General features: G+C 38.4%; 1 protein-coding gene across 1 annotated transcript in view; it reads right to left on the reverse strand.

Moving 5' to 3' along the window:
- Positions 1 to 25,789, reverse strand: part of flt4 (fms related receptor tyrosine kinase 4) — a 191,221-nt gene that overhangs the window by 63,728 nt on the left and 101,704 nt on the right. Inside the window, exons 4-8 of the mRNA XM_028813757.2 lie at positions 14,902 to 15,026; positions 11,238 to 11,403; positions 8,619 to 8,755; positions 5,755 to 5,926; positions 5,462 to 5,576 (exon numbers count right to left, since the gene is read on the reverse strand). Of these exons, the coding sequence (XP_028669590.1) occupies positions 5,462 to 5,576; positions 5,755 to 5,926; positions 8,619 to 8,755; positions 11,238 to 11,403; positions 14,902 to 15,026 (715 nt within the window). The remainder of the gene's footprint in view (positions 1 to 5,461; positions 5,577 to 5,754; positions 5,927 to 8,618; positions 8,756 to 11,237; positions 11,404 to 14,901; positions 15,027 to 25,789) is intronic.

The raw sequence follows: 25,789 nt of genomic DNA on the forward strand, positions 1-25,789 counted from the left end.
TCTGCCACACGCATGTCCTCCGACGAAACAGCAAGACTTACAGAGATTGTCAAGGTATCTGCAAAGTTCTGTTGTGATTATGTTTCTTGATGGTCTTTATATGAAAAACATTTATATGTTACTTACTGTATATAAATGCCACATCGAATATTGTTTGGCTATATTTATTTACTTATCTTCCGGTTGAGCGAACACTGGCGTAACTGGTCGCTGCTACTTGCTGGTAACTTTTTAAGCTTTTTTATAATTAACTTACAATCTAATGGACTAAGCAACTGTTTTCATTTTGGGCAGATTTATTCGTTGAGTTTTATTTTTCAGTCATTTAAAGCTAGACTGATTTCTAGTTTGACTGGTGATTTGGCTGTGTATGGACTATTTTTCAGCCTATCCCTGCTTTGAGACTTACTTGGCTCTGTTCTCCAGACAACTAAGTTGTCTGCATCTTTGCTTAACATGTGGACTGGTAGGATATTTATTTGGTTCGTGTTTGTTTGGTCCCTCCTGTCGCTCGCTATCCAACCTGCGACGGGCCTGCTTCAGTACTCAGCTGCCGAGTTGCTCCGACTGCACTTCCACCTGTCCAAGCTTCCGCTGACTGGGTTGTATCTCCACCCGGAAGTTGTATTCCTCCCCCGTCAGAGATACATCTACCGTGGGTCCCGCCAGAGTCCCCAGGCTGACAGTTCGAAAATAATAAACTCCATCTGGTCCAGTTCTCAATGTCCTCCATGTAACTTAGGCAGAGTCACTGACCACAGTGTGTTAGCCAGCCTAGCCCGGTTGGCTAACACCATTGCTAAATGCGATAACGCCATTGTCAACTTCGGTCTGTTGAACATCCGCTCACTTATGAGCAAGGGGCATCTCAGCCACGATCTCCTCACTGATTGAAAGTTTGACTTTTTCTGTCTAACCGAGACATGGCAACAACCTCATGACTTTTCCCAACTTAACGAATCCACTTCCCCGGGGTTTGTTTACATCTCTCAACCCCGTGGCCCTAGCCGGGGAGGAGGTCTCGCGTTAATGTATCATGAGAAGTGTAAAGTCCTGCCGTTGTCTGTTCCTGCCTTCAGTTCTTTTAAATCTCTTGTGTGTCAATTAACTGGACCTACCTATTCCTACTATTATTGCAACTGTTTACCGGCCCCCCCTAAATCAAATAATGACTTTCTGAATGACTTTGCTGTTTTTCTTACACTTATATCTACTGTTTCATCAAACATAATACTTCTGGGGGATTTCAATGCATATGGATAATATCAATGTCCCTATTACTAGAGACTTTACATCCTGCCTTGAGAGTTTTGGATTCCAGCAGCATACTGATGTTCCCACTCATTCCAAAGGACATATCTTGGACTTGATTTGCTGTTCTGGAGTTACCCTGCTTTATTGTACTGCAGATGTACTCCCCATAACTGATCATTTTCTTATTCCATTCAATGTTAAATTTGCACTTTCCAATACTAAGTTTTTCCATCTCATGTCTTTCCGTAATAGTAAGAATATTAACTTAGACTCTCTTTCCTCTAGTATTGATTCCCTTATGGACATTCATAATTTATCCACTCCTGAAGAACTGGTCACACACTATAACACTGGACTTAATGGTATTCTTAACTCTCTTACTCCATTAAAAACTAGATCTGTTTCTTTCTCCTTCTCTGCTCTCTGGTTCACGCCTGAACTTTGGCTTTTAAAACTTGAACGGTTGTATAAAAAAACTGGACTCTTTGTTCAGAAAGAGAGGTACAAAAACCATATACGTTATTACAAGGACTATGTTATCCAAACTAAACTGAACTATTATACTCACAATTCTTCCAATGAAGGCAACACCAAGTCATTGTTTTCACTGCTTAATAATATCACACAACCCCTGGATTCTTTACCTTCTCACCTTTACTCAACTGATTTTTGCAATTCCCTTATGTCCTTTTTAATGAAAAAATCCAGAACATACACCAGTCTCTCTGTACGGATTCCTCCAGTACTCCATTTGAATTTTACCCACCAACTCACTCATTTTCCTCTTTTCAGCTTCCTACTTTCTTAGAAATCTCAGATCTTGTCTGTAAGTCTAAGCCATCCACCTGTCAACTGGACCCCCTCCCTACAGTTCTGGTCAAAGCCTGCCTCCCCTCTCTGGTCCCTCTTATTTCTGCTATAATCCACTCTTCTCTCACTACTGGTACTGTTCCTTCATCTTTTAAAACTGCTGCAATAACCCCAATACTGAAAAAAACCTGGTGCCGATCCAACTATATTCAGTAATTTTCATCCTATTTCTAATCTACCCTTCATTTCCAAAATTCTTGAAAAAATAGTAGGCATTCAACTTCATTCTCATTTTTCTCACAATAATCTGTATGAACAGTTCCAGTCTGGTTTTTGTCCCCTCCATAGTACAGAAACGGCACTTATCAAAATTACTAACGACCTCCTTATGGCTGCTGATTCTGGTTTAATTACTATTTTCATCCTTCTTAATCTGAGTGCAGCCTTCAACACTATTTGTCACACTACTCTTCTCAATAGATTATCTTCAATTGGCATTACCCACACTCCACTAGACTACTTCAAATCCTACCTCTCAGGCCAAACTCAGTTTATTCATCTTAAAACTTTAACATCCCAACCTACCGTTGTTACTTCAGGTGTGCCCCAGGGCTCTGTCCTAGGGCCTCTCCTTTTCATTATTTACCTCCTTCCCCTTGCAAATATCTTTCATAAATATAACATTAGCTTCCACTGTTATGCTGATGACACCCAGCTCTATCTCACTAGCAAACCTACTGTTTCCTTTCCACTCTCCTCGCTTATTGATTGCATAGCAGAAATCAAATCCTGGTTTTCCTTAAATTTTCTTAAATTAAATAGTGACAATACCTCATTGGTACAAAATCAACATTATCCAAAACTGATAATTTTTCCTTTGTTATTGATAATTCCTCTGTCTCCCCTTCCCCACAGATTAAGAGTCTGGGTGTCATCCTTGATAGTACTTTATCCTTTCAGTACCAAATCAATAACATCTCCCGGTTTGCATATTTCCACTTGCGTAACATTAATCGTATTTGCCCCTTCCTCACTCTCCATACCACTGCTATCCTTGTTCATAGCCTTGTCACTTCTCGTCTGGATTATTGTAATTCCCTTTTCTTTGGTCTTTCTCACAATTCTCTTTATAAGCTTCAACTGGTCCAGAATTCAGCTGCCTGCATCATTACTAGAACCTCTATTCACCATATTACTCCCATTTTGCAGCAGATTCACTGGCTTCCAGTTACGTTCCGCATTCATTTCAAAATTCTTCTGTTAACTTTTAAGGCTATCCACAACCTTGCCCCTCCATATCTGTCTGACCTCCTCCATGTTGCCATTCCCTCCCGTACCCTTAGATCTTCTTCCAGCATCCACTTGACTGTCCCCTACGTCTGTCTTACCACTATGGAACTCACTATAATCTGAGCATAGAAATATTGAATCATTTTCAGTTTTCAAATCTAAACTTAAAACTCATTTGTTTAAGACTGCTTTTTCTCTTTTATTACAATTGCTCTGTCTGATATTCATTTTTGTATTTTAGTTTTGTTTATAATGTGTGTTTTATCTATTGTTCGGTGTCATTAAGTGTTTAGAAAGGTGCCTACATATAAATAAAATATATTATTATTATTATTATTATCTTCCTACATTGTAAAGTCTCAAGTAGATAGCAGAGATTCCTGTGTTTGATCGACACGGGCATGCTGACAAAGTACATGTGCAATGCCATTCCTTATTCAGGAAAAGATCAATTATGAAAAGTGCGATGGTCGCTTCCACCTCCAGCTATAGGCTCTTCAGTATGCGAGCGACTCTCCCCATTAGTGTTTAGATCTGACGGTGTATGTGCCCAAAAAAAGAAGTCTGACTGCATTCTCTGTACCATTGCTTGCACACTGAAGTGTCAGCATGTCACTGCCAGATCTAAAAACTAGCATGGAGAGAAGTACTGAAGTGTCTAGAGCTGCAGGTAGAAGCTGCCGTCACACTTTTCGTAAACTGAAGTTTTCCTGAAAAAGGAGTGGCATTGCTCAATTACTTCGTCAGCATGCCTATGTCGATCAAACACAGGAAGCTCTGCTGTCTACTTGTGACTTTACGCTGTAGGAAGATAAGTAAATAAATATAGGTAAACAATATTCAATGTGGTATCTATATAAGTAACATAAATGTTTTTCATATAAAGACCATCAAGAAACTTAATCGCAAACTGTACTTTGCACGATATCTTGGTGAGCTCTGTAAGCCCTGCTGTTTCGTTGAAGGACATGCATGTGGCAAATTCACTGGCAGGATGACAGCCAACCTGTTTCTGCATCCAAACGGTGCCATCTTTCATCTTTACATCTGGTGCAGCTGTGCTGTTCTTATGTGTGAGTAGACACTTCTTGCAGGGAAGGCTTGTGTTTTTTCCTCCAATGTAGAATCTTCATCCTCATCTGAGATCACCTCTGTTATAGCACGTCTTTATTTGTAAACAGCAGTGTCAGATTGTGGGGTGTGTGAATGTGACTGAGAGAATAAAACTGAATAATAAAAAAAAAACGCTAACCTTTACAAGTACTATAAATTTATACCGGCTGTTAAAGACTGAAATCAAATATATGCTTTTAGTCTATAATAGTAACAATAAGAGCAGCTCACTACTCAAAACAGTAAATACAAGGAAGTACCCACAATGGAACCCACGACCTCTTGATTATGAGTCAGCAGTTCTTACCACTGCACCACCCAAGCAGGGGTGTCAGTTTTATACCCTGACCTGATTTATTTTTCTTCAGTTATATTCTTGAATAAAAGTGCTTTTGTTTTGTTATACTTGTACCTTTTGTGAAAGTGTTTATTTGATATTTGGACTTCAGTCTTCATACATTATATACTTTATGTCAAATCTTTGTCATTAGTACTATAACATTTCCTGTCATACTACATTTACCCAGATCATTGCAGACATGGAAGACACATGAAATGTATGTGTTCCAAATAACGATATATTATTTACCCTATACAACTTCAGGCACCTCACACCCAGACAAACAGACTTGAGCTGGGAGAACTTTTTGTCCGAGTTGAGCTGCGGCGGTGAGGGGGATGGAACTGCAGGCTGCTTGCTGCTTGTGCTGATTGACAAATTTGCAAAACAAAAGTCTAATGGAGAGGTGCGAAGGAATTTAAGGTGGCCCGGGATTACTAGTTTTTTTGTAGGTTTCAGGGATTCTGGTGCTAGTTACAGAATTAAATATTGTTTTCCACATTGATTGATTTAAAAATAGACTTGTATATTTGGAGAAAATAATGCATGCTTTAGCGTGTTTCCCTTGTTTCCTCAGTACTAGCCAGTTAGTCTAATAAAATGTGAACACTACAGTTACAGTATGTCATATTCCCTCAAATACTGCTCACTCACCATTGTACTTCAGGCAAAGGGTATGCATCCATTTCCACTGGCATTTCAAAGTTTTGCCCTGCTGTAGCTTCAATCGCTAGTCCGGAAGTGGCATGAATCTCAATAAATGGCTTTTCTGTGAAAACGGATACAAGCAACAGTTAAGGGCATCATATTCAATACACATAATGTCAAATGATAAAGTGTGAAATGAGAAAACAACTACATGATAACTGATACTTGTGATTTTGGGTTACTACATGCAAAATCTAACACTTCCATTCAAGTAATCTAAGTAATCATTTGGTATTTACCATGCACAGTGACATTTGCAAAGCTGTTAATTGGAGTATCTCCATTATTGCCTGTACAAGTGTAAACTCCACTGTCTGTCACGTTTACACTAGAAATGAGAAATGTGCTGAAGACCTCTGTCCACTTCTCCAGGAGATTTCTCTCTGAACGGATAGATACTGTCCGGTTAGTCTTGAGAAAAAAAGAGAAGTTTCATCTTAAGCAAGAATGCAGAAGAACAAAAATCTGACTAACACATAACATAGTATTTTCAAAACCACTTAATCTGATTCAGGCCAGCAGCAGGGAATGGGGCTGTGCCAGCAACACTGGCCACAAGGGGGTAAATAGCCCTGCATTGGGTGTCTTTAAGACCATTGCAGAGAAATCTGCAGGGCTTGATTTTAATCATTTAACCTCAAAATTCAAGTGTAACTGCTTGCACAAAATAAAATATCTCAAAAATCAAGGCAAAGATCTTGAAATTATACAAAGACATAAAAGTAACTAAACTGCATGGAAATAAGTTGATATAAAGAACAAAAAGTTTTCTATGCAAAGAAAGATTTGAAATAAATGGTAAAGCCAATGACAATAAAGGATATGACATAACATAACATTTTTTAATCTGTTTAATCCAATTCAGTATTGCAGAGTTCCCAGGGCAGGAGATGACACAGGACAGAGTGCCAGTCTGTTGAACTCACATGTACAACTACACTCACAATCACCATGACAAAAACAGTGCAGAACCTGCCATCAACAGAGTGCTAATGTCCAAGTGAGAAAGGATGAAAGTAGTCTGTGTACTAAACAGAGACATAAAGGGAAAGGCCACCTGTGAGTGCATTTTCTGTCAGAAAATGCCTTGCTGTGTATGTGCAACCAGCACAGTTTAGTTTAAGAGTCATAATAGCTACACTTCTGATGTCATCATATGTCAAAACAGAATACAGTATTTACTTATTTATGTCTATTGAGAACAAATTTGATTTCTATTTCACATACCGTATAATCAGCATCTGCAAAAGTTTATTTGAAAAAAAAAACCCAAAGATGAGGGAGTGATCAAAAGCATCCATCCATCCATTTTCCAACCCATTGAATCTGAACACAGGGTCAAGGGGGTCTGCTGGAGCCAGTCCCAGGCCACACAGGGCGTAGGGCAGGAACCAATCCCGGGCAGCACGCCAACCCACCGCAGGACACACACACATCCACCAAGCACACACTAGGGACAATTTAGAATCGCCAATCCACCTAACCTGCATGTCTTTAGACTGTGGGAGGAAACTGGAGCACCCGGAGGAAACCCACGCAGACACGGGGAGAACATGCAAACTCCACGCAGGGAGGACCCGGTAAGTGAGCCCGGGTCTCCTTACTGCGAGGCAGCAGCTCTACCACTGTGCAACCGTGCTGCCCTGATCAAAAACAAAAAATAGTAATTTGCATTGTTAATGCAGCACTGATGCCTTCTCTGGAAAAAGAAGTGCAATTAAGTAAATGTCTACTTTTCATTTTCAAATTTTTCTAAAAATAAAACATATTTAGCATGCTCATTATCACTGGCAGATTTTTCCTGAAACTTTTTCTTCATCTTACTAACCTAAAACATTATGGATGCACTGCATCCACGTTTGGCAACTGCCTTGCCTCCAGTGCCCAGTTCTGCCAGGGAAGGCAATTGCCACAAAAAAACAAAAACAAAAATAACAATAACAATAAAACTAAAAACAGAAATAAAAAGTAAGGCGTTCTTGAATTTTGCTTGATATACAATAGGATAGCTTTGTCTTTTATCAGTTGTTTTGAAAACATTACTCTTGGTATTTGAATAATGATTCTTTTAAAAAAAAGAATAAACACATTCTACTTGCGTTAAGTTGCTACTTTATGCATTTATTCATTTTTCCAAGTGTTTTATATAATCCTAATTTCAGTATTTCCTGGCAGTTTTGGGCACAAGACGGAACCTAGCCCTGGATGTCAACCACAGAAAGTAGCCATTTAACCAAATAGTCACATATTTGGGATGTGACAGTAAAGCTGGAATATGTAGAGAAAAATCTCCAGAGAAACAAAGGGAAAATATCTCTATTCCACATAGACAGTGGTAAGGCCTGGGTTCAGACCCAGTCTCAAGAAGCTGTGAGGCAGTAAAGCCAGTGTCCCAGAGTGTTGCCCCCTTTGCATTTAATGTAAATACCAAAAAAGAAATGTCATCTCTAGCAGTTCAGTCTACATGTTTAATCTAAGATCTTGTATGCTGCACTATCTTTCTGTTTTGTTTAAAGAACATAACATGTTAAAAAAAAACACAATCCAATTTAAATCAATACAAATAAGATGATATGTTCAAAACTGAGCACTCGATCCTCACCTGATCTATGTGACAAGAAAACCCAATCTAAGATAGTTCTTTGCGTAGAATAAAAAAACAGAAAAGAAAAGAAAAGAAGAAAAAAGAAAAGGTTCCATTACTTTTACAAGTGACAACACTAAACCAGACTTTAGTATACAAGCTTTTAAAATGGATAAGTAGAGAACACACTACCTCAGTCAGCTGTCATTTTGATGATAGTATTTCTTCTAACACATATCATAAGAAAGTAACAGAAAATGGGCTTGAAAATATGATTTTGAAGAAGGCAAGGGACAGAAGAAAATTTCAAATAAGTGAAATAAAACTGCATGACTGTGAGGAGTCCTTGCAAACTGTACTGTGTGCTAACTTGTGTGGGGCTTCAAGACCTGCTAAAAAGCCACACACAGAGACTCTCGCTCTCTTTCCCTCTTCACTTTTTTGTCTCAGTCTTATTGTTTTCCTGCTGTTTGAAAATGTTAATGAAAATGGATTGCATACAATATTCTTCAAACTTACCTGCTGTCCTGGATATGTCCATGAAAACTCCATTCCAGTGTTGAACTCCACTACTGCTGTGCAGTTCAGGAAAAGCTGCTCTCCCACCACTAACTCGACTTCACTGGGAAATACGTTGAATTTAAACACTTCAGTTCCTACAGGAAAGAGGCAGCATTGAAGTGGTGAGCACCTTCTCCAGGAAAAGCCAGCTTTGAGCGTTCATTCAAACTGATTCAACAATGTGAAGCTCCTCAAAATGTAACCACAAGTGATAAAGCAATTTGAAATAAGATTAAACTTTGCTGTAGCTGTCATTGTAGCATTACCATTGTCGCATGTACATAGCACAGTGAAATTCTTATCTGCATGTTCAGTCAACATGCAACATGTCAACACTCTCCAGTACCGTGACAATCAATGATGTATTAAAACAAATTACTTCATTGTCATTAACAGAATTTACATTTCAGTTCACCTAATGTATGACTAACTCCTGTTTTCTTGCCCCCATTACTTGAAACCTTGTGGAAAGAAACCTGGCTCTATTTACACCTGGTATTTATAGAAAATGATTTGGATAAGAAAGAAGCTTGACAGTGATAGTAAATGAGTTTAAATGGCAGATAATGTAGAATCAGCAAAATCATTCCAGAGAGACTTGGACCATATGATGGGCACAGGCCGATTTGTCAATGATGACATTTAATTTAATTGAAAAGAAAGAAAGTATTACACATCTAAAAATGTTAGATTTGAATACACAATGGTGTGATATGTGAAGTAAATTAAAGGTTATCTAGGGGTCCAACATATATTTGTATCTATATACAAAATGTATGGCAACAATATGTTGCTTGTTATTTTGGAAGGCATGTTAGTCTTTGTTACAGTACTTAACGTCTTCACTATTAAATTTTATTGTTTCAGGCTTATAGTTGCAATGTTAATGTTCAATTCAGATATTTGCAATTTTAGGATTTCCAGCTATTAGTGAAATTCATGGCTGTTTTCTGTCATATCTGGCAGGCACAAAGAAGAGCTCTACCCAATCTACAATAGTAAGCCATTAATCAGGCAACAGTTTACACGCACCATGCCCAGCATTTCATTCAATTAATCCAAGTCTAGAATATTGCACACATTTACAAATCCATTAATTTTCGAGCCTGTTTAAGCCGGTCTCGATTTATAAGAGCCAACATGCTACCACAACTACAAAGGTTGCAAAGATGAAATCAACTTTAGAAACAACACTTACTCCCAAACATACACACACACATACACACACACGCACACACACACACACACACACACTCATATGGGTCAATTTAAACCTTCGTAGCTTAGAAATGCACATTACAGCACTGGGCCCAAGATAGGAAACAACCCTGGACTGGATGCCAGTCTATTACGGAGCCCACTCACACACACATCATCCACACTGGGCCATTTTGTAACCACCAATTAAACAACCACCACATTTTTTTGGGAATATGAGAAAAAAACACAGTACCCATAGAAAAACCACGCAGACATAAAAAGGACATGCAAACTCCAACCTTCAAGGCTGGATTTATGAGGAAAGAGCAGTACACACTGAGATTCACATAGCATAATTCTTTTGGTCTTCATTATGCTTATAAAACATCAGTAGATAGGTATGAAGGATTTGCAGGTTTTGTAATTAAATATGCAATATCAAGCAAAACATGCCTCACTAAATCCCTTTTTGACTATTCCCCAGTGAAGATATTTTAGTAGGCCATAATAAACAGATGAATAACCACTTTACTGATTCTTTGTAATTGTTATTAACAACAGAAGAAGCCTTTGTACTTAAAAGTAAATGAGTAATTAATGCATTTTCGTGGTACCTAAACTAAAGTGTTACCGAGTACATCTCTTAAATGGTCTTGATTGACTTATGCACCTGGTCACTCCTGTGCAGTGGCATAACTGGGGGGGGGGGGGGGGGGGGCAAGGGGGAACATCTGTCCTCGGGCGCAGCATCCAGGGGGCGTCAAATTGATGTTACGAAATTTTCTTTCCCTTCCCCATTGCATTTTGGCAAACAGGGGAAGGCGCAAAATCTTCAGTTGTCCCCGGGTGCAAGTGCCACAGTGCCTTTGTGAATAAGAATAACCGTTCATTCTTTTTGTATCGCACTAAATTTGGACAATCAGCTTTTATACTTTTATGGCTCCTAAATCTGTTGTAAGGCTTTCACTAATATCAACCATAGCATTAGAAATAATTTAATTAGAAACCACTAGATCATATAGCTAAAAAAAAGCTTATTCATATTTTAAGGAAAAGTTGTCTGTGCGTGTCAAATACACATAAGGTATTATAAAAATGCATATTAATTGTTTATGTGGTTCATGTCCGAATTAGATGATATTTTTCAGTAATATGTTTTCAGCTATATTTTTACAGATGCTTTTACAGCTATTACGCAGATATAGTGACCAATATGTATCTCTTGTGTGTGTGTGTGTTTTTTTTTTTGATAAACATGTCTTAAGAAATACTATGGGCAATACAAAGACTAATTTATGGAAATGAAAAGTTGCTGAAAGATTGTGATTTTTTTTTTATATTAGTAACTGAAAGAAGGCTTTATAAGCACATACTTACCTAATAAGTGGGGGAAAAAGAATGAAGAATGATATGTGATGTTATTGATGACTGTCTGACACATCACTGGCAAAAAATTTAATTGGTCCTTCATCACCGAGAATCCTTTCCTGTTGTCCCAGGTAAGCATTTTATCATCAATTTGGGAAAATTGAGCACTTTCAAACTGTTATAAAGGCAAGAGAAAAGAATAACAGACTTCACTTTCCCAAACAATATATACATTATAGATGAAAATCTGATGCATGACCATATATGTGATCTTTTTCCATTTCATTCAACATATGTGGAAAACAATTATAATGATAAAATGATTCTCAAGAATTTATAAAGAGTTAATTTCACAAAATGTTAATTTTCCTAATAACCTTTTTTCTCTTACAGAGTTATAGAAACTCTATCCCTGCATAATGAGCACAAGACAAGAATCAGGTCTGGGTGGGACACAAGTCCATTGCAGGACGGGCCAAAAAGCACATAATTTAACTCTCACTCTTACTGGGCCATGCAGCCCATAGTTCACATCCTTGCATGTGGGCTAAAAATGAGGACACATATGTGAACATTGGGGAGAAGTATGAATTTCTACAGAGAGGCTGTGAACATACTATAAACTGATATCATGTGCCTAGACCTGTTAGCCAGAGGCACAGGTCAGTCTACTCTTACTTTTAATACATTTTCACACTTAGCAGCCATTTTGTTAGATCTGTGTGCTTATTAACATAGAATGCTCAAAACTCCAAGTGGCTAAACCTATGGCTGCAGCCTAATATTTATATACAGCATGCAGACATGGTAAAGTGGTTTATTTGTCATTCAAACAAGCAGAGTACACATGACTTTGATCATGGTATGAATGTTGGTGCCAGCCATAGTTATTTCAGCATCACATGCGGATATGGTAACAGACAAGACCAAACCAGGCCTTGTTTTATTTGACAGAATTTACTCCTTCCAACTTGAAACAGGAAAATGGGGCATGTGATCACCAAGTCTAATGAATGTCAGTCTTTGCTTCAACATATACAGTACATGACAGGGACAGAATTTGATGTAAACTTCATGAATCCATTCTGCCTTTTTCCAATAGTGCATGCTGTGACACAGTGAACTTAAGAATTGTTACTCAGCATGTACATTAATTTATGGGCACAGTCTATGTTATTGATAGTACAGGTGCTGGTCATAAAATTAGAATATCATGACAAAGTTGATTTATTTCAGTAATTCCATTCAAAAAGTGAAACTTGTATATTAGATTCATTCATTACACACAGACTGATGTTTATTTCTTTTGATGTTGATGATTATAACTGACAACTAATGAAAGTCCCAAATTCGGTATCTCGGAAAATTAGAATATCAATTAAGACCAATGCAAAAAAAGGATTTTTAGAAATGTTGGCCAACTGAAAGGTATGAACATGAAAAGTATGAGCATGTACAGCACTCAATATTTAGCTTGGGTTCCTTTGGCCTGGATTACTGCAGCAATGCGGCGTGGCATGGAGTCAATCAGTCTGTGGCACTGCTCAGGTGTTATGAGAGCCCATGTTGCTCTGATAGGGGCCTTCAGCTCTTCTGAATTGTTGGGTCTGGCGTATTGCATCTTCCTCTTCACAATACCCCATAGATTTTCTATGGGGTTAAGGTCAGGCGAGTTTGCTGGCCAATCAAGAACAGGGATACCATGGTCCTTAAACCAGGTACTGGTAGTTTTGGCACTGTGTGCAGGTGCCAGGTCCTGCTGAAAAATGAAATCTGCATCTCCATAAAGTTCGTCAGCAGCAGGAAGCATGAAGTGCTCTAAAACTTCCTGGTAGAAGGCTGCGTTGACCTTGGACCTCAGAAAACACAATGGACCAACACCAGCAGATGACATGGAACCCCAAACCATCACTGACTGTGGAAACTTTACACTGGACCTCACGCAACGTGGATTCTGTGCCTCTCCTCTCTTCCTCCAGACTCTGGGACCTTGATTTCCAAAGGAAATGCAAAATTTACTTTCATCAGAGAACATAACTTTGGACCACTCAGCAGCAGTCCAAAGGCGAGACGCTTCTGACGCTGTCTCTTGTTCAAGAGTGGCTTGACACAAGGAATGTGACAGCTGAAACCCATGTCTTGCATACGTCTGTGCGTGGTTGTTCTTGAAGCACTGACTCCAGCTGCAGTCCACTCTTTGTGAATCTCCCCACATTTTTGAATGGGTTTTGTTTCATAATCCTCTCCAGGGTGCAGTTATCCCTATTGCTTGTACACTTTTTTCTACCACATCTTGTCCTTCCCTTCGCCTCTCTATTAATGTGCTTGGACACAGACCTCTGTGAACAGCCAGCCTCTTTAGCAATGACCTTTTGTGTCTTGCTCTCCTTGTGCAAGGTGTCAATGGTCGTCTTTTGGACAATTGTCAAGTCAGCAGTCTTCCCCATGATTGTGTAGCCTACAGAACTAGACTGAGAGACCATTTAAAGGCTTTTGCAGGTGTTTTGAGTTAATTAGCTGATTAGAGTGTGGCACCAGGTGTCTTCAATATTGAATCTTTTCACAATATTCTAATTTTCCGAGATACTGAATTTGGGACTTTCATTAGTTGTCAGTTATAATCATCAACATTAAAAGAAATAAACATTTGAAATACATCAGTCTGTGTGTAATGAATGAATCTAATATACAAGTTTCACTTTTTGAATGGAATTACTGAAATAAATCAACTTTGTCATGATATTCTAATTTTATGACCAGCACCTGTAAATTTCCAGCAGAAAAAAGTGCCAGCGCATGCATCATCTCAGCCTGATTCCACAAACATGATAGCAACTTTAGTTTACTTCAATGGCCCTTACAGTCAATGAATCCCAGTCCAACAGAGCACCTTTTTGATGAATGAAGTGGAATAGGAGGCTCATGGTATGGATGAGGTTTAAGAAAATTGCAGCAACTAATAATGTATCGGATCCCTAAGGAATATTTTCAGCACATTGCTGAATTCATGGCTTTTCTGGAGGTAGAGTGGAGTCCTACTCATTACTAGGTAGATGTACCTAATAAAGCAGCTCCTGAGTATCTAATAAATATTTCTTTGTGCTAATGTTTATAGTTATGCTTGTCACTTTAGCTTTTTCCATGTGATTAACTTATTCTCAAAAATTATATTCTGGTAAACTGATGTTTCTTTTAATGCATTCATTCATTACAATGTAATGATGATAGTGTAATGCTGAAAGACTGTAATGCTGTTTAATTTTTATCATTGCAGTTAGATAGTAAGTATAATCATAGAAAAAGGGAAATATCACATTTGTAGATTTTTTAGTATCATGCATATATTTTCTAATGAACACCAGAACATGTCCCTGTAACCAATGAATTGAGATGCCAGTCCAGTTTAGAAATATACATCTCCCACATCTGTAGGATATGGGAAGATACCTAATTATCTGGGGAAAAACCCTACACAAAGGACATATGGCTCAGAAAATGGCCCTAAAGTTGTCAGGAAGCAGCACTAATCATTGAACCGCCTTGCTATTCAACATAGAGTACAATATAAATTAATTATAGTGATGTATTTACCATAGTTCCCAAGATTCATTACATTTTTTAAAATCACTAGCAGTTGCTTGTTTCCAAATTGTAAAATGGTTCTGATACTCACTTTGAAAAGACTAACGTCCAAATCTGGTATGGACACCATACAGGGAATCTCAACCACTAGGGATTTAGTGAGAAGGATGACTTCTGAAATACTGTCATATTTCATAATGAAAGGTTTTTGTTCATCTAAAAAGAAATAACAAAAATGAATCAACATTAGTATTTATACTTAACAAATGTGAAAATTTTACAAAAGTGCAAATCTTGTGAACTATACAGTACATCCATCCATCCATTTTCTGATTACATTTAATCCAGTGTCAACATCCCAATTAAAGAATGCTGAATCTTCGAGTAAGAGTTAGCTTAATGTTTACGGTCTGGTCTGGTCACTAGTTTTTGAAATTTGTCTTACTAGACTTTCTTTCTCTGGTCCTTTAATTAAAAAAGGTCTGTCTCCTTTTTAGTGTAATAAAGCTACAGCACAAAATGACAAAAAAGGGTGACTAGACTTCCAAATACCACCAACCCTATCAGGCTTTCACTGAATCTGACACCTAAATAGGTCTTGCCCCAGGCAGGCTAGCCCCAAACCCAAAAGGAAGGCTTCAAGGTATTTACGGGCACAAAATTATTAAATAAACAACAGAAGAACACAAAATGGCTAAACAAAGAAAAACAAACAAACATGAGGTAAAAAGAGTTTGCTTGAAAAAACAACTCAAGGCATTTGGTGTCACATATTTCTGAAGCTGCACTGATGACATAATGGAAGCTATGTATAAATACTGCATCATTTTATCACGAAGCTGTCCCTCAGTGGTTAAAACCAAACCTTCCTTGCATTCCTAGTAGCTTGTTTTTGAAAATAATAAGTAGAGAGGTCAGTTTTGTTTTTCAAATTTGGCTACGTTTTTCGACTTCCCTTTCTGGTTTCTCTTATTTAACCTGCTGTTTGGCTTCTTTTATCTTCATGGTTGCAACTCCTGCTTGTCTGACTACATGTGTTAAAATGAGTTCTTTTCTTTTTCCTGCCTTCTCTATGGTTGTTGGATGCATATTTTACATGGATTCTGGGATATTAATAATAATAATACATTTTATTTATACAAGGTGTCTATCTAAGCACTCAAGTACACCAAACAAACATAACTGCTATATCCTAATTACAGGGTCACGGGGGTCTGCTGGAGCCAATTCCAGCCAACACAGGGCGCAAGGCAGGAAACAAACGCTGGGCAGGGCGTGCACACACACAAAACAAGCACACACTAGGGACAATTTAGAAAATCGCCAATGTACCTAACCTGCATGCCTTTGGACTGTGGGAGGAAACTCACGCAGATTTGGGGAGAACATGCAAACTCCACGCATGGAGGACCTGGGAAGTGAACCCAGGTCTCCTAACTGCAAGGCAGCAGTGCTACCCACTGAGCCACCGTGCCGCCCCACTGAACAAACAATAAATAAAAAAGCCCATTATAAAACATCAGAAAATACAGAAAATATAAAAGTTAAAACCAAGCAAAGCCACTGTAATCATAAAGAAAAAGCCATTTTAAACAGATTGGTTTTAAGTTTACATTTGAAAGTTGAAAATGATTCAGTATTTCTAAGCTCAGTAGGTAATGACTTCCAGAGCTTGGGAGCAATACAGCTGCATGCTGTGCTCCCAATGGTGGTTAGACGAGCGAGAGAGACGGTCAGGTGGATGGAGGAGGAGGAGGATCTAAGGTTACGGGAGGGAATGACAACATCAAGAAGGTCGGACAGATATGGAGGGGTGAGGTTATGAATTACCTTAAATGTTAACAGCAGAATTTTAAAATCAATTTGAAACTTAATCAGTAGCCAATGAAACTGCTGCAAGCCTGGAAGTAAAATGGTGAATAGACGGGGTTCGAGTAATGATGCGAGCAGCAGAATTCTGGACCAGCTGAAGCTTATTGAGAGATTTATTAGAGAGACCAAAGAGGAGCAAATTGCAATAGTCCAGACGAGAAGTAACAAGACTGTGAACAAGGATGACAGTGGTACTGGGGAGTGAGGGAGGGGCAGATGCGATTAATATTACTTAGGTGGAAGTAAGCAGACCGGGTGATGTTATCAATGTGAGATTGGAAAGATAGAGTACTATCAAGGATGACACCCAGACTCTTGACCTGAGGTGAAGGGGAAACAAAGGAGTTATCAATAATAAGAGAAAGATTTGGATAATGATGATTTTGTATTGAAAATTATATTGAACCCTGAGGAATATAAATGTCACGTTGGTTTTTTAAATTCACACTAACAAAAAAGGTTGAAGCATCTTATCACGGCACCATCTTGTTTGTTCATTGGCCACTGTCTTTTGTTGAGTTAATGTCAGTTATTGCCATCGTGATACATCCCAACAGCCCCTGGTGGTGTGCAACACATGATGTCATATGGAGTGCTGGCATAAAGGTTGGTGCAAAGGTATCTGGAGCAATGGACATTTGTGTCCCCTATTTGATTTCATGTAGAAATTTTCTCAGACTGACTTACTGTTCTTTTCAAATAAAATATTTTTTGTGGTTTTATATTTTGATTTTTGGGATAGCATTCTGATTTTTTTTTTCGATGGCTTGACTGTATTTTTGACATTCACTTCTGCCTGTCCTTGACTACGCCTTTTCCTAATCCCATTCTCAAATTTTCAGTGTTTCATTTTGAGTCAGTACACTATGTTTGGCCTCCTGGACGTTTTTTCTTTTCAACAGCAGCGGAATTCTCCTCGGTCATCTTGTGATATAATAAAGCTTTGCAGGAAGAACAAAAATACCTAATGTAACACACTTCATCTTTGTTTCTAAGGAATAATTAGAAACCTGTGATTGTTTAAAAAGTGAGATAAAACTATTTCATATTTTCTGAATTATGAACAAGCCCTTGAGTGTCCGAAACTATTCTGCCATGAACAAATAGCTGTTCCACCATGATCTATTGAGAACAGACCACTGTTTTCTAGTGGAGGGCCACAACCTCAGATTTGGAAGTACACTACCAACCTTTCATCTGAACTATAACATTTTCTGCTACTGAATGCAAGGTCATAATGAAATGAAGCAAGGAGGACAGTATCATTTGCAAACAGAAAAGACTCAACCCTTGGGTCTTCTAATTTTCCAAGTCTTGACTCCTCATTGATAGCATCTCTTTCCATTTAATACACTAATGCTGCTTAAAATCAAAGCCTCTCAGGCTGTGTACAAGCTGAGGACAAGAACCTCAAAATTATAATGTCTTATCTTAAATTGAACTGTGACTTGACCTTGATTCATGCAATGGCTCTATATATGTTGTTGTGTCTTGTAAGCTGAATATTTGTCACTTCACCATTGAGCAGTTATTATGACATTATTTAAATAGAAAATATTTTCTTATCATTTGTGACAAGAGCTTAAAGTCTACTCTGTTGAATAGCATGGGGAGAAGTGCACATCCACAGAGTACAATAAATCCATGAATATAATTAAATCAGGAATAATAGAGGGCTGCTTGTGAAAAGACACAGACGCCGCAATCACTTTGTTATCAACTAGCCAAGTCTATTAAGTGTTAGCATGTGCAAAGCATCTTCTCTGGGAACCAGCTATAATGCTCTTCTCTCTTTGAATGTGTTTTCAGCTGTTTCTCATCTCATCCTCAAGCTCATGTATCAGAAAATGTTTTAGACACTTTGTCTAACAAAATGAACTTACAAACACACCGGTGTCTTAGTTTACTGACCCCATGTATAACAGGCACAAGACAAATCAATGAAGCCAGTCTGCTGCCTGAACTTGATGTGAACCTTTGGAGAAAATCTTTGTGAGCTGAATCATGCGTTCAATCTATAATGTCATGGACTGTAGGGGTAAAAGGACACAAATTATCCACTCAGACTGGTCAAAGTATCTGCCAAAACATATTAACTGTGTGATGGAGCTTTAGAAGAAATGGTTGCTTTCCTCATTCCCAGTGTTGTCTAAAACCAAGAGGAGGCAGTACCATGTGCTTACCAAACTGCTTTAACTTTGGGGGTATAGAAAAATTCCTATTTGCTGATTTCAGCTTTCTTAATTCTGTTGAATTTTTTATGGTATAATTCTCTTCTCAGGAGTTAATGCTTTGAGTATGTGTATTGATTTACAAGTATATCTCATTTATCACAAATAGTTCCTGGGGTTGCTGCTGCCATGACAAGCATCTAACACTTTTTGGCCACGGGTCCTTGCTTCTATCACTATTTTGAACAGGGTTTATTCAGACTCAGTGTCCCTTCCCACACTCTTCTGGAATGGAGTGCTCAATCGAATTCAAACAAAATCATCTTCCAGCTGTTCCCAGAACACTGCAGCTGCCTGTTTGTGTCCTTCAAGTCTCCAGATCCTTTGACCCAGTTCTCTACTATGTGGTGATCACTTGAAAGTGGAATATCCAGAACTCGTGGACATAGACAAGATGAAACACTACATAGCAACCAGTGATACTGAGCAAAAAGCATTCTACTGATGGATATACTTCTGTTCAAACACGGTGGCCTGACTAGCACAGACCATTTCTCTCAATCACATCCCTGTGAGACTTCTCAGTTTCTCAAGCAGGACCACACAGTCAGTAGGCCGTATCATTTCAAACATTGAGCCAAGTGTTTTAAAGAAGAACTGAAAATCGCAAATACTCTGAAGTGTTGTTAGTTCAGTACTCGGAAATAACAATTCATGATTTCCTCTCTGCCGTCTGAAGGCTCATTGAGCTAACCCTCTCTCTAACCACAATACATTGCTCATAAATGAATCCAAATGGAAAATTTTTATCCTCCTGCTAAAGAAGTCACTACTACCCTGCCAGCTTCAATTGTCAATGTCTGGTTTGTCCAGATCTGTCCCACACATGCCTGACATCACGCATGACCCACAATTTTCTTTGTCTTTATGTCTGGTGGGACCATAAGAAAGAAAAAGGGCAATATCTTTAAAATGCACGCATCATATGCATACATATAGATGTGCATATAAAAATATAATCATTAATGATTGTGAAAATTTAATTTTCCCAATGCTGGCATGTAAGTGTAATGTAGTAATGTAATATCAAATAAGGCCAGATTGTCTTCTTATTTTTGAGTATATGCCTGATCCTCAGTCATACGTTTGCCTTTCTCCTCGCCTGATTTGCTTTTCAAGTCCTACTTTTTGTTTTTTTTTTGTTCTTTATTTCGCCTTATACAATTTCTTGTATTAGGAATTTGCATACCCCTTGGGGTCAGAGCACAGGGTCAGCCATAGTACAGCACCCCTGGAGCAATTACAGGTTAAGGGTCTTGCTCAAGGGCCCAGCAGAGTAGGATCTCTTTTGGCAGTGAAGGGAATTCAAACCGGCAACCTTCGGGATACCAGCACAGATCCTTAGCCTCAAAGCCACCACTCCGCCTGTAAACTACTTGTTACTGATCGTAGTTTTTTTTTCTTTTTTGGTCCACTCTGGATGCATATTATTGTGCTGCTCCTGCATTGTCATAATTATCAAATTGCTGAAGCCCTGAATGTCACTTTGTGGCCAAAGATTTACCAGATATATTAGGCACAAGAGAATGCTTCAATAAGTAACTGTTTTCAACCACATTTAGAAGTGAAATGTGCAATTCTCTAAAAGAGGAAAGAGATTCCCATTCATATTTAAATATCAGGATGGCCTTTTATTTGTTCCACATATTGTTATTTGTTTTTTACACACTTGGTAAATTGCTGTTTGAAACATTTACCATGAACAAATTAATACCCCCATTCATGATTTAAGAATCATTTAGAATTTTTCTGTTACAGTATGTGTCTGAAACACATTTGTTCTTTTCTTTCCCCAATGAACCATAAACTAAGTCTTATGGGAAAGTATAGGTTTAGACCTGCTGTAAACGTTTGAAGTGTTTTACTGGGGCCACTAAATTAGAAAACCATGGTGTTCTTGCATTTCTTTGTTGCTGACCTACTAATTGACCCTTGAGGCAGTCATATTTAAGAAAGTCAGTATTTGGCAGGGCCAAGATTACGGCCTTACAGAAGAAATGTATTACAGTTTACAATACAATACAATACAGTTTATTTTTGTATAGCCCAAAATCACACAAGAAATGCCACAATGGGCTTTAACAGGCCCTGCCTCTTGACAGCCCCCAAGCCTTGACTCTCTAAGAAGACAAGGAAAAACTCCCAAAAAACCTTGTAGGGAAAAAATGGAAGAAACCTTGGGAAAGGCAGTTCAAAGAGAGACCCCTTTCCAGGTAGGTTGGGCGTGCAGTGGGTGTCAAAAGAAGGGGGTCAATACAATACAATACAAATTACACATATTACAATGTAATGTCTTCAACAAAACTAAAGATGCATTTATAAAATTACAGAATGATTTTTCATAGCACTACTACCATGTAACTTGTCCAAAAAAGGAACAGTGAGGAGTAATCAATGCACACATTAGATCCAAGACATTAATCTCCTTACTCATGACATTTCTGTAAGGACCCTCACTCAGCCTCTGTTTATTATCTCTTAGACTTTCTGTTTGTTTCAACATTAACCCTAATTCACAGCATGACCTTGCATATCATGTGTGTGTTCATGATACCCAAAAGCTTTATTATGAAGATTACCTCTTAATACAGGTTAACATTTGCCTGACATAAAGATGGGAGGAACCGACCCTCACACAACTAAGCAGTAACATAAAACTGTTTTAGGTGAGCTCTGCAGAACAAATCATCAAGTTTCAATACTTTTAATTGAATCTGATATTTTTCTTTCCATTTCTATGGTGACTCTTGGAGCGATCTGGAAAGAATGTAACATATACAATGAAAAGAAGAACCCACAAACACGAGAAAATTGAAGACAAAACCCCCAGAGAAAGGCTTTGAGTTTGGCAGTTAGGTGCGTAGATGATTTGGGGCTTACCAGTATATAGCAATAAAGTGGCAACTGATCAAAATAAAAATGAGAATCTCCATTTCAGATGCAACATAAGTCTTTGCTAGGCTACAACTAACTTTAAATTAGACTCTTGTATTTGTGCTGCTCAGATGTTACCAGGGCAAGTTCAATAGCAGATGTGCACTGGGCAGGGCAGAGCTGGGTCACACAGAAATTGAGAGGGAAAGAGAGAGGCAGAGATAGAGAGAGAGAAAGAGAAAGAGAGAGAGAGAGAGAGAGAGAGAGTAAGAGATGCAGATGCTAATGTGGGAGTACAGGGGTCGGTAGGTAGGTGTGCTGCAAATGCAAAAATACAGAGATGCAAGCAGGACAGAAGCAGATGCATTTGCAATTCTAAGAATAGGCAACACAACTAAGGGCAGGGACAACTGACATTGTTTTAAAAGGGAGAGTGAGAGTCTAGAAGTGACAACACTCCTGATTGCCAGGAAGCAAATGATCTAAGATATGAATGTGTGGAACCATCCTCTAGCAAGCCAGCATCAGGGGAGATGTCTTTTGGACATGGCCCTTTAAGGGCAACTAAAGGTTCAGAGGTGCAGGGACATCAGGAGGCACTACAAGAAGTTACAGCCTTTTGTTACTGACCTGACCTCTAGATGGGCTTTACTATCAACCCTTTGGTCAAATTAAGGTTGGAATTTTGTGGAGGGTTAGACCAAGTAGAGAAGGCCAAGGCAGGAAAAACGGAAGCCAGAGACTAGAGAGAGTCATGGAGACAGTAGTTAAATTGAGTGCTTATATGGAACCTGGAGGTGCATAAGTGAGTGAACCGCTCAGTAGCAGCATGTTTATTATTTATGCTTAGATTGTACTTTCGCTTTCAAGTATCCCTCCTCATTTATTATTTTATATAACAAAGGCGCCACTTTACTTTCTTTCCTCCTTGGTGTTTTTATAGGCATAGAAATACCCCCTTATATCATAAAGAACAAGGGGAAGCTCAAAAATTCCCAGAATTGTTTAAAAAATATTATAAAACTTACAGCAATTCCCTTTTAGTCACCTTCAAAATACTCTACTTGAGATGGAATACATTTGTCCCAAAGCTTCTTCCATTCCTGGAAACATTTCTTATATTCATTTGTTAACTGCATCTAGAGCCTCTGCATGTGTTCTTTGATTTCTTCCATGGTAGCAAATCTTCTTCTCTCCAGTCTCATTGTTAATTTCCTGATACATTCCTGTAGACATCTCAGCAGTTTAAAGTAATGATGCTGATTATCAGTCTGTCTACAGGGAACAAACTCTTTATGAACAGGTTTGTCAATGTTGAAAAATGCAATCATCATTGTCTCTTCAAAATCTGGCATGGAGAAATACAATTGCCTAAGTCCCAGACACGATTTGTGAAATAAATGCAAGAAATACACACTCAATCAATTCAAGACTTTCCGGACTGATTAATCAGACTGTAGGCATATGACACCTAGCTGCATAGTCAATAACTACACTCTACTCCCATGCTATTAACTGGTTCTGGGAATTTATGGCTCCTACCCCTACAGTCTCTGAGATTCTTAAAAACAGGCCTACATGTAGCATATGCAGCATCACTGTGTCACTCCCTACTGCTATCGGGATCCTTCAATGACTTGCACACTTTAGGCACCTAAACAGTTTTACTCTAAATCTATTGCCAATGACTTCTAGGTGAAACAAGTTCAAATTGCATGGGTTATCTGGTTTTGATAACTTCTGTCTTCCAAAGGGCTGAAATAAATGCTTCAAATGTTTTCTAAGTTATAAGCTGAGCACCTTTTGGTTGCGCTCTCGACCCAGTCTGTATTTGGGGTTTGCATTAAAGTTACAGTATCAGTAAATAGTTTTTCTGAAATTTAATATAACATTTGCCTTTAAAAGGTATTCACTATGACATTTGCAATATGAATCCTATTGATGTTTGTTTGCAGTGCTTTCCACTATCATTTTTCATTTCTTCTAATGAGACACACACACACATTCACACACTGAAACACAGCTAGTATTAGTACATTAACCACTAATATTTTTTGTTGAATATTGTCTTAAAATAGAATAGTTTATGGGTGCGTTGATCCCTTTATAGGACATCACAACCATTACCTGAAATTCTGTAATATACTAATTAATTTAGATTTGCTCAATATTATGTTATTTTGAACTTGTTCCTGCATATTTTCAGCTCAGTATTATTCTATATCACATTTATTTGCTGAAAACTTAAAAAGGAAATACAAATAAAAAGGCCCAATTCTTGTCATTTATAAGGAACAATTCACTCTTCACAATTTTTGTTGTTTTTGAGGAACGGCTTACTCTCAACTTCCTATTAACACATGATGAAAATCCATGGCCGCTAGGCACAAACTGACTGAAATATCCAGCACACATGTTTTTAGGCCCCTGGGTCAAGGGTTCAGTTATAGGCTGACACCTCTAAAAGTGCTAAACAGCAAGCTGGTCTTTTACCACCTGATGATCAAACAGTCTGGGAGCTGGAGGGCAGAGCAAAGAACAGGAAAGAGCCGAGTCAAGTGCCACACATGCGGAGAGCATTCTCAAAAAAATGATTTCCGCAGGTTCTTATTGCCTCTTAAAAGCACACAAAACATTCAGATGTAATCTGCCCATTGATTTGTTCATCTAATGAGCCCCAAATTCAAAACAAAACATTCTAAGCAGACAGGTGGCTCCCACCAAAGCTATATTAGTACATTAGGACATGAAGAAAAGGGTAGGCAGCTTAGCAAAGTTCATCTATTTCTAATTACCTAAGCTGTCAGAAGTAATGTCAAATCAGGCTCAGAAGATCCCCAAGGTGTTAATATCAGCTGCAGGGTAACATTTTCAGTGACTCTGAAGTTTATTTTGTAAAGATATATTTTAAAACTTTTTAAATAATTTTTAATTAGCTTCCATATGTGGCCCTTTCTTCTATTTCTTTGCTTCTAAAGCACATACAGTATGTTTGGGAAATGCACTCTTAAATATATGTGGTTCCCAAAATTGGTCATAGGACCTGTCATGCACGCACACTATGGGAGCATGGAGAAGCATTAGCTCACAAAGTAAAATGGGGGACAAAATGGGAGTGAGACACAGCTGCTAACCTTGCTTCAGTCCCAGCCCAAGAGTGGAGAAGGTGAGTGATGACGTTTCTGATTTGCCCTCGGAAACCCTGCCCTTTCTAGTCACCAGGCTATAAAAGAAATCACATGAAGTCAGGGTTCTGTGACTGTTAGAGGCAATACTGCCCACATGAGTATTGAAAACAATCGCTCATGATCACTGAATGTTGTGGTATTGAGCTGGTTATTGTTTTGCCTTCACTATAATTAGTATTGTTGCTATTAAATGTGGATCTCCATAGGAAGATTAGATTACACTAACTTTACAAATCCCATGGGGAAATTCAGATGCATACAGCATAAAAAAACAAGGATACAATCTTACAGGATAAATAATATGGCCAATCAATCAATCAATCAATCAATCAATCAATCAATCAATCAATCACAAAATTAATAAATGAATAAATATTGTGTAGATATTTCAAAATTAACCTAACGAGTACCTTGGGAGGAAGCATTGAATTGTCTGACACTAATGGGTAGAAAAGATCCCCAGAGGTGCTTCAAGCCTGCTGTGGTGGAATGAGGCTGTGGCTAAAAGTGCAATGGAGGGGATTTTTCATGATGGGATCCAATTTTGCCACCATCCTCTCTTCTACAACAGCTTTCAGTGAGTCCAGAGTTTGCCCGGTGATGGAGCAGGCTTTCCTGATAGATTTGTTCAGGCATTGTGCTTTTTTTGAGCTCAACCTCTTTCCCCAGGAGACTGCAGCATGGAACAACACAATTGCTATTATGGACTGATAGAACATTTCCAGCAGCTTGCTGCACACTTCAAAAGACCTGAGTCTCCTTAAGAAGTACAGTTTGCTCTGGCCCTTCTTGTGCAGAGCCACTGTGTTGTCAG

Source organism: Erpetoichthys calabaricus, chromosome 11 (genome assembly GCF_900747795.2).
Source record: "Erpetoichthys calabaricus chromosome 11, fErpCal1.3, whole genome shotgun sequence".
In the NCBI taxonomy this organism is placed as follows: Eukaryota; Metazoa; Chordata; class Cladistia; order Polypteriformes; family Polypteridae; genus Erpetoichthys; species Erpetoichthys calabaricus.